Raw genomic sequence first — 20175 nt, 5'->3', positions numbered from 1 at the left:
AAAAATATATATAGTGTAGCTGTATATCTAAAGCTGTTGGGTTTCTTTCTCTTCTTGCCCCTATCCTTGTAGGACTGTTTTTATATATAGAGAGAGATATAAAAAAGAACATTTTAATCTATCTTTACTGTTTAAAATCAGTTCTTAATAAAACCTCTCAAAAGCAGTCATGCTTCTTAATTGGTTTCTGAGTCCAGTACTGAAAGAATGGTAACCTCAAAAATTAAATGTATACCACATATAAATCTGCATATGAAAAAGCTCTGTATGCTGCTAAATTGCTGAGAATAATAGAAATCTCAGTGGCAATCTGGTTCAGATTAAAAATGCACCCATATGACATTATTGATGCTTTTAATTTTGAATGGGGGCAAACTGTATATAAGCAAAATATTCGTGAAGTAACCAATTTGAAACAGCAAATGAGATTATGAACTAATTCTAGCTAAAGTCTAAAGAACTCTGAGGGGTGGAGGGCTGCAGTGGATTAAAAAAAAAATAAAAATCACTGTGCAATTACTTTATACAGGTGGTTCCAGGAGAGACTGCACTGGCATTTTATAAAGCAAAAAATCCTACTGACAAACCAATAATTGGAATCTCTACCTACAATGTAGTACCCTTTGAAGCAGGACAGTATTTCAATAAAATACAAGTAAGTGTGAACAAAGCAAAGATTACATTTTCCTTTACATGAATGAGAATCGTTATCTATAAATTAACTTTTTCTCATTTTAATCCTGGATACCATTCTTTGTATGCCAACATTTTAAGAAAATACCTTGATTTTTTCAAATGACAGTGCACTAGTTCATTCTTAGCCTTACTATATTTGTAACAAGCTGCAGTACATGTCCAATTAGAGTGGCTCCCAAATATATGATCTTTAGTACCACTGACTTTGAGGGCAGGTGGTAGAGCTGTGAGCTAGCCTGGCCAATTTGCACATTTGGACACTTAATTAAAAGCTAATTTTTCTTCCTGTAACACAGGAGGAACAGAATTGCTGTCTCATTGCTCATATAGTTTATCTTTGTCGGGATTTTAGGGATGTACAGGGAATGAGTCTTGATTTTAAAAGATGAAGCTTTCTTTCATGTTGGCCATAGCTACTGTTGTGTAATTGTTTGGGTTTTTTTTTCCCTCCCCCATGCAGTGTTTTTGTTTTGAAGAACAGCGGCTAAATCCTCAGGAGGAAGTGGACATGCCTGTCTTTTTCTACATTGATCCAGAATTTGTAGAGGACCCTAAAATGGCTAAAGTTGATTTGATCACCCTCTCTTACACCTTTTTTGAAGCAAAGGAAGGACAGAAGTTACCACTTCCTGGATATCAGTAATGGGCAATCTCTACACAGTTTGACTTCTGCTACCTGACTACCAGTTTTGAAAACATTTTTCCATGGAAGGAAAAACTGCAAGAGTACTGTGCAATATGAAATTCTGTTATTAAACCACCATGGGCACATGCTACTGTTATGAAAAGATACCTTTTTTTTAGAAAAAAAAAAAACTACTTAGTTGAAATATTATTTCTTAAGAGACAGTATTTCTTCATCAGACAATAGAAGGGAACACACTGTTCCTGGAAGAGAGAGGGTTTTCTGAAGCCATCTTTTTATGTGATAGATGTTATCTGAATACTGTGAGGCAAATTTTTAAACACAAGTGTAAATTGAGATCTTCATTTAAATACAGAGGCACAAATCAGTTTATTAAGCATCTAAAATTGCATTGCTGGCTCTGAAGAGTAAGTTCCGTGTAAGTTACTTAATAAAAAGGTAAAACCAGGTAATCAGTTCATGAAATCTCAAAACAAAGTTAGACTGTATTGCTGTGTAACCCGCCCATGGCACCGGAGGATATGATTATTCAGATGATGCACCCTCTCAAATTATTACTGAATCAGTAGTTCATTTGGTAAGAGCAGCCTGCTCTAAAACTGTTTTCATATGAATGAGGAACAGTAATTTAAATACAAGCACATCACGTCTGTGGTATGGTTTCCATTTGGAAATACCATTTTCAAATTTTGATGTTGTGTTCAACTCATTTAAAGTATCTGTACTGCTAATGACTGCCCTTTTACTCTGCAGAGGGCTGTACACTGGGCATCCCTACACAGAGACAAGCTCGCCTTATGTATGAAATGCTTTGAAGGGAAAGGCAGTACATAAACAACTGCTCTAAATTGCAGGCTAAATTAATAGTATAGGAGTCTCCTCAAAGACCTAAAGGAAATCAACCCCATTCTGAGGTTAAGTCTGACAAAGCCTGCCCAGCAGCCTATCAGTTGTTCAGAGGTACTCCTAGTTACTCTGTTTACCATCAGAACACGTAAGCCTGTATTTATGTAACTTTTGGTCATTATCTGTGGGGTAGGGATAATAACACTTTATCATAGCTTTGCAAATGAGGAGTGAGTCGCAGAGCAAGTTTAAGTGACCTACTCATTTTCACACAGAAATTAATCTCAGCCCAGTATCTCATCTGCTAGGCCAGTTCTTTCTATCCCTTTCAGCAGATGAGATCTAACAAAGTAAGACTAATGTTGGTTTGTTTGGACTCTGAAAAGGTAATGGGTATATCAGAAATAACTTCCAGGTACTTTAGTGTCACTTATGTTTGCATGCAATAATTCAAAAAGTGCTTTTTTGAAAATAAATGGATGCTGCTTTTAAATGTTATTATTGTGTACCAAATACAGGTGGGGTTCAAATAGATTCTGGATGACATTCATGTCAGGACTTCACTGTATTAAAGTTCCAAAACTTTCCATTCTTTCATCTCTCTAATGCATTTTATCTAGCAGAACATGGGGAGCCCGTACAAGCGAAATACATCTGCATGAAGATAGCAGCAAGCTTTGTAATTCCAGTTGTGCTTCAGGAAAAAAAAATACCAAGACAAATCTTTGAATCCAGGCTAGGGAAAAAAACCATATCTTACCTGTGTTGTCTTTGGCCCACTGTCTTTTTGAAAATTGAACTGATTATGACAGTTCTCCACACATTACCTTATTCTGGCCATGTGCTTCAGAAGAAAAGGAATGTCCTGCAAGGTCCTGCAACCCCAAGCACGAACACAGGCTGGGCAGAGAATGGATGGAGAGCAGCCCTGAAGAGGACTTGGGGCTGTTGGTTGATGAGGAGCTCAGCATGACCCAGCAATGTGTGCCTGCAGCCCAGAACGCCAACTGTACCCTGGGCTGCACCCAAAGCGGCGTGACCAGCAGGTCGAGGGAGGGGATTCTCCCCCTCTACTCTGCTCTGGTGAGACACGCACCTTGTGTGTGGGTGGCACCCCCCCCCCCCGCAGTACTGCCTTCAGCTCTGGGGACCACAACGTAAGAGGGACACGGACCTGCTGGAGCAAGTCCAGAGGAGGCCACGAAGATGATCCGAGGGCTGGAGCACCTCTCCTATGAGGACAGGCTGAGAGAGCTGGGGTGGTTCAGCCTGGAGAAGAGAAGACTCTGGGGACACCTTAGAGCAGCCTTCCAGTGTCTTAACAGGAGCTACACAAAAGCTAGGGAGGGACTTTTTACAAGGGCATGGAGTGATAGGACAAGGGACAATGGCTTTAAACTGGAAGAGGGAAGATTTACGCATTAGAAAGAAATTCTTCACGCTGCGGATGGTGAGGCACTGGAGCAGGTTGCCCAGAGAAGCTGTGGCTGCCCCATCCCTGGAAGTGTTCAAGGCCAGGCTGGCTGGGGGTTTTAGCGGAAGGTTGCCCTGCCTGTGGCAGGGGGGTTGGAACTCGATGGGCTTTCAGGTCTCTTCCAACCCAACCCGTTCATTCTACAATACAATTCTATGAATACGGCAAGTGCCACTTTCATAAAAATGCGGGGTTTCCCCCTGTGTTTGAAAGCCCAAGTTTGCAGAGATACTGAGCACATTCCAACTATAAAACAAGCTCTCTAACCTCAGTAATTAGACAGTTCCCTTTCATCTATCTGTGACCATTTTGCTTCTTTAAACATGGAAAAGTTCAGTTAGCAATCATCCATTATGGATTACCATACTGAAACAGCCTATTTTAATTTGTTACGCTTCAGTGTGCGAGGGTTTTACAAATACAACTAAGCTGTAGGGAACAAAAAAAAAAAAAAAAAAAAAAATCCATGCACCTCAAATCCTATTTTCATCAGTTTTCTCAGGCTGCTGTCCAGACCATTGCAAATACAAGAAAAATAATAATAAAGCAGCTTACCTTTTCACCTCTGCTTACAAAACCCCCCAACCTTCAAGGTTGTGTTCCAGTGGTCCTACAGCAAACTGCAAAATTGCTAACCATGCAATGAAGCACCATGGATCCACACTAAAATACTTCCAATACCACCTACATTTGGTATTTCATGGAATACTTGTGTCATCTGGTAAAAACTCAGAAGTGATGGGGGTTAACTTCTCAGTAAGCATTTGCTTTTATTTGGAATTTTATGCTACAAAAATTGCAAAACCAACTGAGAACTTATCACTTAAACAGTTAACAATGAACATTTAAAATGTAGTATTTCACAAAAAATTAGCTTATCAGCTATGAACATGAACTAAGTTCTCAAATTCTGTATCAATTATAAATTCAGAGAACTATACCTGTCAAGGGGCACATTTTACATTCAGCATTAAAATACATAAGGCACTTTAATCACTGAAAAACTGTTATTAACAGGGTTAAACAACTTGATTAAAATAAATAGATAACTATTGCTCATCTGCATTGTAGATGATTATTTTTTCCTTCACCAGAACAATCTGTGCAGGGCAAAAACACTGAAGAAATGATTGATCCCCCTCCAATATTTACTGAGTAAATAAAGGCAACAGCAACAACACAGCAATAAGCAGGGTTTTTTTCTGTTCTGTTAATCATGGATGACACCACCTCATGTCCCAGCTCAGGTTCTTAGCAAGACAAAATCCAACTATATTGGGGGCTTTTAGGAAATAAACAAAATCTGTGTTAAGAATATGAATGTAAGAAACTAACACTGCATGTCTTCAGACTTCTATCAAGAGGCCCAATTTTAAAAAAGCCCTACATATCAAAATCCTCTTATAAATTTCTAGGGAGGTTAACAGAGACAGCAATGAGGCCAAAACAGAAACTGGATTCTGCAGTTTCTTGAAACATAATGTCCTTTTTGTGTACTTGTGTCAGGTGTCAAGTGTTACTTCATACGCAGGTGACTTTGGAAATCATATTTTAAAGGCCCCCAAAAGACTTCAAAAATAATCATGCAAGTCACCTTGAAGAATACACAGTTGAGTATTTAGGACAAATTATGAAGGTGCAGATCCAAGTAACTCTTCAAATTCCACACAGCTTAGTATTCCAGCATGTATTGTTTGTTGTGTCAAAATACAAAACCTCTTCTGTTATTCACTTGTACATTATAGGAAGCACTGCCCAGGACCAGCACCAGAGGATAATGTGTGTTCAGTAAAAGACTTCACCTCCACCTTCAGCATTCTGTCTTCTTTTTAACCTCTGTCTTCAGCACATCAATTTCTTCATAAATAGCTCTGAAACAAGAGGAACAGGGCAACTCCCACAACACCGTTGTTTAATTTGGACAAAACACACCAATGAAATCCTGCCCAAGCACCAACTGGCAGGAGTTTATAGGGTTTGCCTAACAGCGTAGCATCAGTTGCAGGATACACAGGTTTCCATAGAAACAAAGAGCCAATCCTGTGGTGCATCTGTGATCACACATTTAATGAGACCTCTGGACATTGTCACTTTTGATGAAATAAGTTCAGGCACAGGACAGCAAAATGCAAGTGGCAACTATACCACATGGCATGCAATTACTGCACTAGTTTAAAAAAAAATTTTTCTACCTCAGAATTCAATGGCTCCTCAGAAGTAAGTTTTACACAGGTGGCTCAAATTTGTTTGCCATTTAATGGTAGAAAGGAGAGTTCTGCCATCTGTTTAGTTTTGTATTAGTTTTCTGTCTGACTATTTGGCCCTCTGGAGTGTCCCAGCATGCATTCCATTTTGTAGCCTGTATTTAAATTGAGGGTTTTCTTGATATGCAGTAGAAAAACATTCTTAATCATGATTGCTGTGAACAGGAATTGCTTTGGTTACCATCCTCCAGAACTACCTGTGCTGAAGTGTCAATTGGCTTCCTCCATCAGAACCCTTACCATGTTTTATTCACCTTTTGATATCACTGGATAGGATTTTTAGTAGATCATTTTTGACACAGCATTACTCCACCATTTTTACAGATGCCATTTATTCCTTAATTGGTTATGCCAGAAATATTGGAAGAAAATGTACAAAATGCAGCCACTTTCATTTACATTAGTGATCCAGTTGGTCAGCTGAACTCAGTCTAAATAGTGGTCTGTTTTCTCACTCAGAAAAAAAAAAAAGCCATCTCAGAAGCCCTCTTGCCTTTGGCACCTAAGAAAACTGTGTATTACTTATTTTAAAAGTTACTTACTCAGTGGGAGCCAAGGGATCAAATTCCATTATCTCATAGTAATGAGGTAATTGTGACTTGTTCTTTGATGTAGCTGAAGAATAAAGACAGGCAGATAAATCCAGATTTAAATATAAGTGAAAAGCATGCTTACTGCATGTTACTTTTTTTGTATTTTCCTGAAAGTAGCAGATTATCTCCTATGTATCTAGTTGCTTTAAATGCTAAAATAGACAGACATATCTAAGAGAAGCCATGAGCAATATGAGATTTTGTGAATGTTTGTTGCTGCTCCTAAACAGCTGGTATGTAAAGCCCTTAAGTTCTAACAAGAAAAATACATGTTCATGAAAGTTAGGTGATCTGCAGTATTTATTACCTGTTGGTGATGGTCCATTTAATAATGTAGTATGTCCAGTCTGCACATTTACTGGATTCAGAGGCACTGGGCTTAAGAGAGTCGCCAACTAAGGACATCAAGCAAAACAGTGCATAAACAGATTGTTCTGTGACAACTAGTTTGACTTATGTAACTGCTGACTTATCTTTAGACTCTCAGACTACAGCAGGTAAATTCTAAGATCAACAGTTATCAATCTAACTAATCTCCATTCTCCACACAAAGTTCAAAATGTCTTTTAGTGTTATCTATAGCACATTCATGTAATTTACTTCTGTGCAATTTGTTACACTACACAGACTCAAAGACCACAGTATTCACAATACAGGTATCTGCTTTTACTTGCAGTTTAAAATAGGGAATATGTGTGTGTGTTTGGGGGTTGCTTCTCATCTTTTCCATTTCATACTGCCTACTGCAGAATAGCAATCAAATTCATAATATTATCTCAACGTCCCTTCATATTCTTTGCATCTCTTCTGTCATGGGTGTTTTGTCTGCAGCATATGCCATTTGTCCTACACTGTATTTGGTTGTGAAGTGTTTAGTTTTTTTGGTGGGTTGTTTGGGGTGGTTTTATTTATTTATTTAAGTATCTTTTTCGAGATAGGAAATACAACAGAGTAACAAAATGGCAGCAGGAGGAGATCTCAGATTGCTCCACACACCAACAGATTAAACACAAATAATAGGGCAACTGCTTTCTGCAAACTCCCCTGAGATTATGCTGGACCCAAGAAAATGTGCTTTCATATTAGCATCTGTAGTATAAAAGAGTTAAGTTGGCCTGGTCACCAAATACAGAGAGTTCCCTCATGTATGGGGAAGAGCCACAGAATAGATCGTTGTATCCCATTAGGACAGCAGTCAGGGTAAATCCAAACAGTTCTCATTTTGACAGTTGCCAGCAAAGCATGATTATTCTGAATATGAGTGTTACTCACATTGCTATATGAATGTCCAGCTGGGTTGCTTACACTATTGTTTTGTGCTTCAGTTGCAAATCTAGGAGAGAGTAATACATTGAAAGTAACTGAAAAGCTACCAAAACTGTATATTCTGATTGTTACAGTATTTTTTTGCTGGTCTGTCTTTACCTTATGTCACAACTGATAGCAGCATGGGCAGGTGGGCCAGTGTCCCATTCACATAAAAGGCAGGGAACTACAAGGACACCTCTCATGTTAAACTCTTCTTATTGACCTGTACAATTCAACTGTTTCTCCCTTTCACTGCAGCATTGGCAACACTCAAGCAGAAAGTCATATATATCTCAAGTATGTTTTGACTGTTGAGATAAATTTATGTCCCTGACTAAACAGTGCTGCAGGAGTAGTGTATTTTTAAGCATGTTAAGCAATGTCTAGCACACAGGTAGTTTTCACTTGTTTTACTGGACTAATGTGTAAAAACTAGTAATCTGTGTTCTCAGAGCTTTCTATAAACTCATAGATGAATTACAGAGTACTAATACCTCTGAAGATCTGTTATCTGTTACCATTTCTGATAAGAGATTACTCACGGGAATTGCTGAGCTTTTGTAATAGTTGCTAAATCTAGCTGTGGATAAATTGATGGATGATGCTTGTTTTTATCTTCATGGTGTGCAGATACGCAATCTGAAATTCAAAGCAATAATTAATGATCATTTAAACATTGTTAAGCAAACGTCAGTTACTTATACTATGAACACTGAAAGGGTGAAGTTTTGTTTGGAAGGGATATAAAGAGTCTGAAACTAATTGCTATTTATCACATGAAAGGCAAAATTTTAGTAACACTCAGGTGGTTTTAGATGCAATATATTTATCTCCTTAAAATGTCAGAACATCATCAGTAATGCTATACATGGTAGATACCACTTAAAAGTCCTTTCACTATTTCTAAAAGATTAAAATGGAATTATAGGCATTTATTCCTGGGCGACATTCACACCTTTAACTTCAGTACATGGACTCCCCTAGAGCGGATAAAGGGGGGGGCTTCTGCAAACAGTAATTCAGGGTACCGACGTTAAGAGCTTTACTCACTCCTCTGACTATGAAAGAAGTCTAAAGTTAAAGGAGATGAGTACCTTTCTCAAAGTGAACTGTTTCTAACACCAAGTGCCCCCCGAAAAAACTTTGGACATCAAGAGGGTATGAGAAAAGCGTATCTGTGTTTCTTTCTTCCAAGCCTACAGAACAAGCAGCTACCAGACTGTTTTACAGGCTTCACTGTAATAGAAGGCAGAGCATGTTCTACTGTTCAAATTTATGTAATCCGGGGAAAAAAGATTATTGCTTCCACTATAAACAAATTATAGGGAACCTTATACTACGTTAACATTTTTTTTTCCTATGTACACCCATCAGTTCCCCTTTTCAGGAGATTTAAGGAACAACCTTAAAGTTAAGGACTATCTTTGTTTTCTGTCTTACAACGAACTTCTCGATTCCTCCACCAAGCTCTTGTTGGCTTGCTTTAGGAAACCAGACTGCAAGGGAAATGCGCATTCGTCACTTACTAAGGCCTGAAGGAGACACTGCAGATTCAGGTTGCACGACTGTTGACACAGGAGATGGAGAATCCATGGACAGGTCAAGTAGATCACTTGAGGGAGCAGATGGCTGTTTCCTGTACAACTTAACATTTGGAAACGAATAAAGTTGTTTGGGTTTTTTTGGTGTGTTGTTTTGTGTTTGGTGTTTTTTTTTTTTAAAAGGAACTTGTATAGTTTTAAACAAATTGCTATTTTCATGGAATATAAACTTTTAAAATGACAACATTAAAAACTGGCAAGTATGAAAGAAGACCAGGATTTTTTTGTGTGTGTGTGAAATATAGGTAATGAAACAAAATGCTTTCCAGAAAAGATCAGTTTCAGCCAGGCTGCCATTTCAAAAAAAATTAAGGAAAATAATTCTAAAGTACAAAATAGAATGGACTCAATTCCAAAAAGCAATCATGAGCTTCTTTAGACACAAGTCTGATATCTATCTTCTGATTTTCATGCTACTTATTTGTCTTATTGAGATTTGATACATACTTAGGAGACTGATTTTCTTTTTTTTCAACCCTGTTTTGGATAGGAAAAGTCCAAAATCACATCCATGTTTCCTAGGACACAGGAAAAGGTTCTCTTTGTTTCTCCTGTGAATGTGTTAGAATTAAAAACGTAGACAACCAAAGATTTTAATGAAACCACATGCTTGAAGTTTGGTCACACTAGATTAAAACAAACAAAAAGATGATGCATTTTTAAACTTGGAGACTCCTGAATAATATAAAAATGCACAGACTGCACCATTTGGACTATTAACTAATCCAACAGTGCATCCATCAAGCAAAAACATCCACCTACATAACTACAATGTAGTAATAGTGGCTTTTCAAGGAAAACAAGATCGTCTTCTACCTTTTTTTTAAATAACCGTCAGTTGTATTTCAGCATTCACAATGCAGTCATTTTCATATTGAGTTCTAGATGGCTACGCAATTATGGCTTAGCAGAAGCTGAAACATGTGCAAAACTACTTTGGGCACTATAATTAACAACCATAATTATCAATCAATAAAGAATAGTCATTAAAGATTTACCATTATTCACAATTCAGAAAAAGCTCCGACTCAGAAAAAACCGTAAGTAATAGTGAATTCTGATAGTGTAATAGTATTTCAGTCTATAAATGCTTAAGAGAGAACAAATGAAAAGAAACATTATGGTTCATCATTTTGTATATGGCAGATAATAGTACTTAGCTGTAGAGGTAATACACCAGCATTTGAATAGATCTCTCTCTCTCTCATTTTTCCTGATCAAGCTTCCATCTTAGATTTGACATTATTTGCTACTTTAGTTACGTGAATTTTGCCTGAAAATCTGCAAGTGAGACTTTAAAAACAATCAACGAGTAGTATCAGCCTATCTCCCGTACCTCTCAACTAGAGAATAAAATTCTGTGTATTTCAAAAGTGTATTTTTCACAATGAACAGAAAAAGGAATGTTTGCAGTTCATGAGTTCCTCTGTAATTACTCACCTCTCTGCGTTCACGTTGTATTCTCTGATTCTCCAAAAAACGAACTCTGTTTCGAGAGAACCTGTTGAAGTTGCAGAGTTAAAAGTTCATTCTTACATTTCTATGATGTCATTTGTAAGAAAATGAAACCAGTTATAATCAAAGTTTGATTATCAAAAGACTCCAGAGGTGCCAAACAAGCACTACCGGTGCTTTTCTCTGGGGTACTTGTCTCTGCACTAGCAATTTGACCCTCTCTTCTCCAGGGCTGTGGTCCTCTGATCATCTATACCAACAGCAGTTAGTTTGTTCTTGGGCTCACTTTTGGAGACAGCCATCTGTTTCTCCCAAAACAAAACCAAGGGATGGCTGACACAGTTTGCCTCTGTTCATGCCAGACAGGTAACTATGAACAAGTACTGTGCCAAATCTGGCTCTTTCTGACCAGCACAGTCTTCCAACCAAGTCCGAGGAAGCCTTCTGTCCTCAGAGGTCCCCATATTCCCTCCTGCCATCTCAGGACAAGCCACACACCTGTTCTGGTACACAGCTCTCATTAGTTCAGGCATTTGAAATCACTTAAAAAAAAAAAGGAAACAAACAAAAAAAATCCATCTGCATAGATATTTATGTACTAGGAGTCATAACAGTGCTACACCGGGTCCAGAGGAGACCTGGTCAAGTGATATTCAGCATCCATAAGGTCAATCTGTTTCAGAAGCAGGAGCCCTAAGTGGTATGGACACGACACTGTCTATACAACTGCATTTGCTATTCAGGGTTACCATACTGGTGAGGCTCACAAAGACAGCATATACGCAGGGAGCAACAGAAGGGAAAAAAACCCCACACCTTTCCAACTGCAGAACATAAAATATTTATCTGAAATACAGGAAGAACCGAAAAGTTGCTAGAACCACTAGAGGGAGGCATTGTTACATACAAGAGGCCAGTTTATTGCACAATGGTGATTGTTCGTGATTTAATTTGGACTCTACATTAATAAACAGAAACAGAGAATGCAGCATAACTTGTCTTCAAACAATACACAGAGTATGAAACAGATGCAGCTAGTTAAAATCAGTTTGTCCTTTACACATCTCATTGTTCAGAGGGAGTTCCAAAGAACAAATCTTCTGCAGCAAATATTAACCAAATACATTTTAATACTTATCAACTCCAAAGTGAATGCACCTGCACCCAGGAAGACTCATTACATATAAATCATAACATTACACTACTAAAACGCAGTAGTTTTCTGTTCAGTTTCACAATGGCCGATTAATTGCTCCTTCAATACCAAAGTGAGTCTTTCATAAGGAGTTTGTTGAATTATACCCACAAGCTACTATTCATAGTTCAAGAGATTCTTGGCCTTGCCAGTATTCATCAGTCATAACAAAAACGTAAGCCCACATCTGTCTTCAGTGCATTTACAGAAGCCAAACAGAATGCTATTTTTGCTTCACTAAAATTAAAAACTTCCTAAAGCAAGAAGCCAGCACACAATTCTTTCAAGGCGGCTACTGTAAAATATGCCAACACTGCTGTAGATGTAAGATTTAAGGTTAAGTGAAAACTAGATGTTGTTAAGATTAGGCCCAAAGTTTGTGCTGTGACACTTAGAAGAATTAGTGGTATTCTCAGTGCCGCATTCAGAAGAGGATTAAAAAGAAAAGATTACTAAATTCTCTAAATCTGCTAAATTTAATAAGGAACCATTGCACTTGATGCATAATGATTTCTAGAACATTTCTTAGCCACGGAGGAGATAAACTATTTGTCACGGAAGGCTAGTTCCTATTAAACCAGAATACTCTCTAGGAGTATACTCGTGATATTTTGGGAGATAATACTGGAATTTTGAGTTTAAAATTAGTTTCTGTTTTGCTAGCATCTAGTCATGCTACCAATGACATAAGACAAATACACAGGATGTCAATGCAAGCACTGCAGTGCTTCCATGTGTGAAAGAAACATACATTTTCTTCTGTAAGACAAGTAGAACAGCATGTTTCAATCCAGTTGAGAAAAGCAAGTGACTCTCGTAAGCATGCAATGAGGCAGAATGCTATTCCATGGCCGATTTCTGCAGTAAAGCTGTCAAAGTTGTTTAGAAAGGAGAATAACTATTCTTTCTTGGAAGCATATAGACTTCACAGAGACAACGACCATCACCAGTACCAAAGGGTTTGTAGCAGACTGATGACAAATTCACTGTGCACTACCAAAAGGAATGTCAAATTCCAAAATTATTTTTGTTTGTGTGCCTCCATCTGATTTCCCATCTATGCTGTGAACTTGTTTCACCCCATGCTAATGGTTTTCTACCTACCTTTATGAACTGTTTCCGAAGCGTTTAGGAGAAGGCAAATATACAAGTTTTCTCTTTTTCCAATCATGTTTCTCTTCTGGATTTAAGGATAAAATCTGTCTCCTTGTGGAGGATCAACATTAGACATAGGGACCATCTATGTCCATTAAGTGTGCTTACTCAGTTAGGATGCCAAATGTGAGGAGAGAGACCCCGTACTTACCTTTCATGTCCCAGGAGGACATTATTTAGATCTTCATTTACTTGTATTAACTCAACTATCACATCTTCATTCTCCACTGTCACCAGCAATTCCATGATCCTCTCCTGCATCATGCGACAGGTCTTATACAGTTTCTGTCAGAGGCAGGGGAAGAAAAAAAAAAAAAAAAAATCTTGACTGTGGTCTCCCAGTTTGTCAGTTCTGGAGAAGAATGGTAAGATACTTGAACACTGCAGACTCATGGGTAACATACTTTAATTTACACAAACCGCGCACATACCAAACATTGCAAATAGCATAATTTTCATGTCTTTGATCTCTGCAAGGCAGGTTGACAACTCCTGTCATCACAGCCAGCACTCCCCTACCTCTTGACCCACCTTTATTTCTAAAGATATGTCTGTCTCTAAAGTCTAAATTACAAATTGCAAAATAACGAAGACCCCTCTGGGTGATGCAGAGCCAATTTGATTTGATCCTATTTGAAGCTGATTAAACGCAACAGGATATTTCACATGGATGTAATGGATGTGATCCTGTTCAATGTCTGCTTGAAGAAAAAACAATAGTACTCTAAGGGATAGAAGTGCTCTGTGACACAAGTCTCTAGCTCTAACTACTCCTCTAAGTGGGGAATTTTGGATGCGCTTAATCTATGAACTTTTTGAGAAAGTAATGCAAACCTAGCAGAATCAGCTGATAGAATTATGAGAGTTTGAGTAGAATTTTGCATTATTGCCAGTTGAAATGGAAGACGGTTCATTTATATTCCTCTCCACTGCAGATTTTGCATCTTCAAAGAAACAAATTCTTTAGCAACAGGAACTTCAACTCAGCCAACATTTTTTTCCCCCACAGTGCATTTGCAAATGCTGGCTGGCTCTGCTTAAGGAAAGAAAAAGGAGGGGGAAAATGACTCTATTTACACACTGCTATTCCGAAATTCCTCTGGTATTATTGTCAAAGTGATCTGATTCTTTCCTCAAAAACTACACTTCACATAAATAAATGATCTTATTTATGTAAAAAGAAATTTTGCACCCCTTTGCCAAATCTGCATAAGGATTACAGAGTACTGTATCTTTCAGTACTGTATCTTCATAGCCCAGGATAAAACACACAAAAATGTATTCAGTTTAATGTCTGTAATTAAAACCTCTCCAACTCCACACTTTACTATCTGATTCACATTTAAAAATGTGTATTTCTTATGACTCCATTATATGGGCAGACTAGCTCCTTTGTAAATATCAATATTTGATAGAGAAGGAAATTGAGACACTCATTTCAAGCATGGATTTGCTAGGCTTTGCTCCTATCCACAATGATGCATGCACTCTTATGTTTTGAAAACTGGAGTTATACAATGATGAACTACCAGCTGGTGTAACAATCATCAGTGATTCCAATGAATTTGTGCCAATTCTTACCAGCGGATGACCTTGACCCGAATTCCTGAATGTCCATCAAGTATGACTATTCACTATTCAGTACAAAAGTCTGTTACTCTTCTTGGCTGATACTGAGCTTTAACTACTGTTACTGGTGAGCACAGTGTTTCAAGTGAGATCTGCTATCTTAAGTCTTGTCCAAAACATGGTGGAGAAGCAGAGGAATCTAGCCACTAATGAAGCTACAGAACTGAAAATATGTTGAACTGATCCAAGTTTACCTTCTTACGGTTTTTATTGAGAGACTCCAGATAATCAGAAGCACTGAAATGAATGCTTCCCAACTGACTTAAAGCCTAAACAAGCAGCTCTTTTAGAAAAGGACTTTGTTCCCCGACTATAAAAGCCTAATACAAGCAATCCAGGTAAAGCCACAAACAAAAGTGAACACCAAACATTGTTAAAGAACAGGCTAGCCATGCTTGATGCTTTATACCACTCGGTACACAGGGGAAAAGAACAGAAAGAACAACAGTGAAATTATCATAGAAGGAATGAGTTTTTAGTCACTCTCCCACAAATGGGAACTCCACACCCTGCCCTCAAACTTTTGCCAACAATTTTATTACTGGGAGTGTCAATAAGAATCCACTGGTTTACCGTGGGCAATCTGATCTGCTGTGCCCACATGCAGAAGGGCCATAGTAGGAGACAGGAAATTAAAGACATACTTCTCCTGTTTTGCAATCAGAAACACTTACGTTGTCATGGACTGGACAGACGGTGGCCAAGTTTATTAAACCACGGTATTCTCCTACCTGGGGTATCTTTCACTGGCTGGTTAAGTCATCAAGGCCAGTGTGCACCGAGGCAACCTCCCTGGTGACAGTAGCACTACAGAAGTCAAGTGTTGTGCACAGAACAGCCATAGATTAGCTGCTTAGGTGGTGTCCATTGCTGGAACAACCTACACTCAATCCTTCAGTGCAGGCAAAGCAAGCCCTCTGCAATCTATTGCAACAGATATTTGCCCACGTTTAAAGTTTACTCTGCTCAGACCCTTGCTTCGCAAGCCCTTCTGAGAGATTGTATCTGTCTCCTATCTGGTTCCCCCAGACCAGCAGTGCTGCCTATCATTAAAGATTAGAGACAGTGGCAAACTGCTGCTATCTCTCCACATCTCGCCTCCAGTTGTGAACCAATCCATAAATGGAGGCAGCTGAATGGTACAACCTTGAAGGCAAACCAACAGCACCCAATTAAGGGTTCCTTGCAAAGGAAAAATCCTCCAGTGGGCAAGACAAGCACACCGAAGGCTTGCAAAAATTACATCAGTTCTCCAACACATTTAATGCTGACAAATCACCAAAAATGCTTCCTCATCATAAAAGTTCAGAGGTAAGTTTAGAAACAGAAGGATGTGATAAAAGCTTTTTTAATTCTTGCAGACAACATGAAACAGAAAAACGTCCATTCACATAGGTCACTATTGAAATGCTAAAGTAATACTGCATTTTTATTTCTAAAATAGAAAACACAGCACGAGCAAGTAGAAGAAATGACATCACAGAAAGAAGAATGTCTACATGTTCACTGTCAAATCTAAACTGGACTACTGCAATACACTTCAGGCTACGCTTTAAGAGTATGTGGATTCATCTATAGCACAGCAAGCTTTCAATCTTCGAGGTCACACACATAGAACAAATGCTTCATATTCTTCACTGGCCTTCAGTCTGCCTTTAAGGTACTGGTAATAATAAAGAAAGCACTGAAAACTCTGGGACGGATATGAGAGAGAGACTGTGTCATCATCTATTTTCCCACAAGGCAACTGCGTTCAACTGGAATGTTCTCGGGGCTGTTTGACAGAACATGCTTTACAGAGAACACTCCATTGTGAAATTCCTTTGCCCTTGGAATTCCCTAGAGCTTAAATTTGCATTGCAAGCTGTATTGTCCTTTCCTGACTATCTAGATGTCAGGGGAAGGTAAAGATGACAAGAAAAAGCTGAGCAAAACCAGATAGAAACCTGTCGTTGGATTCCATTTGGCAATCTGAATCCAGATGTTAAAATAAAGGATACAACATATTTTGAAATCAACTTTGACCACACCAAACTAACATACCCTACCAATGAATTATTGTATACCTGTAAAAGATTCATATCATCCGGATTTTCAGAGCCAGGAACATTTTCTTTTAATATTGATGACATGACTCTCACGTTCATTTTTGCCATATCCAGTTCACTGTACAGTTTCCCAATCTGTTGGGTTCAACAGGACAGAATATTGTGTAGGTGAACAGAGTGAGCAGAACAATTCTTACCTCCAGTACATACTTTCTTCCCCAGTAGGTGTAATATGGGCCTCATTACCATTATTTTACTCTGGTGACATGCCATGAAAATGAATGGAATTAGCTCAGCTTTTATACATGCAATCAAACTAAGATCTAAGTCTAGTAGTACTACTCGTTTTCCTTATGGTTAATCCCTCTCACTAGTTACTGTTACTCTCTTTAGTTACCTACAGGCTTTTTTTTAATGGAAGCAAACTGTCCTTTCCTTACTGCTTTTTAGAATAATCTCTTCACACAAGCCTTTAGCAAAAGTAAGTTTGGCTTTCTCACCTCTCTCTGAAGTAACTTTTATCAATATGCATAACAACATCGTAAGACATCATTAGATATTCTCATGCTTGAGTAAATGATTCCACTTTCTGGTGGACATTTATTGAACTCACTTCTGCCCACTTTGCTTTGGCACACCACCATGTAAAACATCTTCAAGAAAACGAACCTAAAACCATGAATATAGAGCTATGCCACTTGAACTGATGGTACCTTCTCATGGTCTATGCGCCCAGGTTGTTGAAATCACACATTAACAGTACATTTCAAGTGGACCTGCCCTTCTCTAAACCTGTAGTACCGCACCTGTTCAGGAGTCAACAGTAACGTTGGTCCTGTGGGGAGAGGCAGTAAAGAACGTTTTGCAGGATTAGCAGAAGATGGTGATGACTTCATAGAAAGCTGAGATGAAGTCTGCGGAAAGACACAAGAGCAGAGCTTGGGTTTAACAAAAGAATTGAAGCAGACATCCAGATGAAAGCGCTATAAAACATCTTTATCAGACTAGACAACTGGGCATTAGTTCTCATCATCAGTGCTCCCAGGGAATTTGTTGACCAAGGTCTATTTACAAGAATACATCTAATGGTTATTTTGTGATGAAATGAGGCTTGGAATTCAGATATCTTTTGAACGGGTTGCAAGTAAATTCCATCACAGGATAAAATGGGCATGTCTAAGAACAGCCTAGCTCCTTGAGCTCTTAAGCCATCCAACAGCCAAGAGTCCTTCCCAAAGTGCCACTGCAATTTTACAACAAAGCATAGTTGAGAACAGAATCACATCTGGAAGCAGTGGAAAGATTGGGGGGTTAAGTCTGAGCATCTGCAGAAGATGAATTACAAAGGCCTTCAGGATCGAAAAGCTGGAACGCTTCATCTGCAGAAAACTTCACTTGCGTTGCATTTGAACTGACTGCTATTAAAAAACCACCACCACCCAAATCCAAAACCCAACCTGCACAAGACTACACACTTCAAGTCCTTCACTTCCTAGAGACCAAGGTAAAAATTGTGTTCAGGTCTGCTGTTGCCAAGATCAACAGAAGGTGTGCCACTGATTTTAATTTGCAGATACATGTGGTAGACAGAATCATCTCTACTGTATTTGGGGCGAAAAAAACATTGTCTATTGAGAGCATTCTCCACACAGCTTGTTCAAACAACCTTGAAATATATAAGCTTTTGTGCACTCCATTATTCAATCATCAAATCAAACTCAGGATAAATCTGAATCATTCCTGTCTGCACTGATTATTAACATTTAATTCTGTAATTGCAAGGTTCCACCCAGTGGTGGATGGCTTTCACACTTCCCAAAACTCTTCTAATAGAAAAAAAATTCTGGAAATAATAGCTTTAAAACACGTACCATATTTTCGGCTGATGTCCAATGCTCAAGACATACTTATACTTAATGTCGTAGATGCTACACAATGCTACCTATGATATATGCTTAAATAACATTTACTGTGTACAGGCTGTGCAAACAGCTGGAGAGATATATAGACAATAATATTTTCTTATAGATTTCTACCTCTCGGTTTAATTTTAACAATAGATAACACTCATGTGCTGAACAGTACATGTTTTCATGAAAATCTTGCTCATTTTAGTTGAGGCTTTCAGAATTTGACAAGTTTGGAGCACTCAGCTCTCATTCATTTTGGAGGTAAACAGTGTACCCAAATCCTTCACACACTTTGAAAGTCCTAAGAGGCAGAGCCTTCCTTTTTGAGAACATATCCACTAATCTGTGGCTTGAAATAAAATAAACTACTATGTAGGCCAGGTTTCTTTGTTGTTATCTTAGCTGTTATAATTGAAACTGATTCCTGCTCATGTGCTTAAGCAGGTTGGTCATATTCTGCCCTGGAGCATTTAAAAAACAAAACAAAACAAACACACCTTCTTTGTCTACATAGCTCATACAATTAACACATCCTGTTTCTGATTTACAATGGTTAATGAAGTATCCTTGTGTGTCCTCACCTCACGTCCCCCTCTGCTGGTGTCAGAAGATGGAAACTCCACTCCTTTCTTCAGCAATTCTAGATAAACTTCTTTCACTTCACTCACATCCACCATTCCTTGGAAACCTCGGGCCCACGTCTAGTTTTGAAATAACAGGAACAATAACAGTCACAGAAATAGACAGTCAGTGGGTCAGACAAGCACTTCTAAAACATTCCCTCCATCCACTCCAGTTAATTCAATTCAAAGCAGCAGGAAGCACAAAAGCTCCAATGTTACCTCTCATCCTGCCTGCTAAGTGCAACCACAGAGGAAGCACATACACAGGCTGGGAAGGGATTATAAAAGGTGGAGGTTGACAGTTTTCCAGTTCTCTCTCTTCATCTTTCAGTCTGTGCTACTCCTGCATTAAGCAGGAGCAGCAAGAATAAAGTCTGCTTTAGGAAGAGGTTCCCATGAGTATGTTACAGTACAGAAATGGGCTGCATCATTAAATGTTTACCATATAGGAGAGACAAACACTTACTGTTTACTCTAGACCTACCATGATAAAGGTCAAGATTTTCTCCTGCATGTCAATTGGCAAATTGTATCTTGGATTCAGTAGTTTCACCAGCTTGTCTTTACAGAAATCTTTCTTCACAACTAAAGACTGGAATCTTGGGCCACAGTTCTGCATACACATGTCAAGCAACTGCACACACAAAAAGCTTCTGTTACACAGATACTAGGAACAAAATAAAACCAACTTGACTTCTTTTGTTTTCTTTTGTTTAATTTTTTCCAAGGTGT

General features: G+C 38.5%; 2 protein-coding genes across 2 annotated transcripts in view; one reads left to right on the top strand and one right to left on the bottom strand.

Moving 5' to 3' along the window:
* Positions 1-529: 529 nt before the first annotated feature.
* On the top strand, positions 530-1339 carry LOC104168119 (cytochrome c oxidase assembly protein COX11, mitochondrial; the record flags this gene model as incomplete). Its single annotated transcript, XM_009708585.1, has 2 exons — positions 530-655; positions 1157-1339. Coding segments are annotated over 2 exons (309 nt in total), but the record flags the coding sequence as incomplete, so codon positions are not given.
* Positions 1340-5472: 4133 nt separating this feature from the next.
* Positions 5473-20175, bottom strand: part of TOM1L1 (target of myb1 (chicken)-like 1) — a gene marked incomplete at its 5' end in the record, with an annotated part of 22820 nt that continues 8117 nt past the window's right edge. The window contains 12 exons of the mRNA XM_009708572.1: positions 5473-5533; positions 6469-6541; positions 6827-6914; positions 7792-7852; positions 8370-8466; positions 9354-9471; positions 10869-10929; positions 13385-13518; positions 16929-17045; positions 17717-17824; positions 19402-19521; positions 19928-20077. Of these exons, the coding sequence (XP_009706874.1) occupies positions 5473-5533; positions 6469-6541; positions 6827-6914; positions 7792-7852; positions 8370-8466; positions 9354-9471; positions 10869-10929; positions 13385-13518; positions 16929-17045; positions 17717-17824; positions 19402-19521; positions 19928-20077 (1188 nt within the window). The remainder of the gene's footprint in view (positions 5534-6468; positions 6542-6826; positions 6915-7791; positions 7853-8369; positions 8467-9353; positions 9472-10868; positions 10930-13384; positions 13519-16928; positions 17046-17716; positions 17825-19401; positions 19522-19927; positions 20078-20175) is intronic.

The sequence above is a fragment of the Cariama cristata genome, unplaced genomic scaffold, assembly GCF_000690535.1.
Source record: "Cariama cristata isolate BGI_N322 unplaced genomic scaffold, ASM69053v1 scaffold39060, whole genome shotgun sequence".
NCBI classification, from domain to species: domain Eukaryota; kingdom Metazoa; phylum Chordata; class Aves; order Cariamiformes; family Cariamidae; genus Cariama; species Cariama cristata.
Note: the sequence above shows the minus strand (reverse complement) of the source record. Positions and strands in the feature narration are given on the sequence as shown.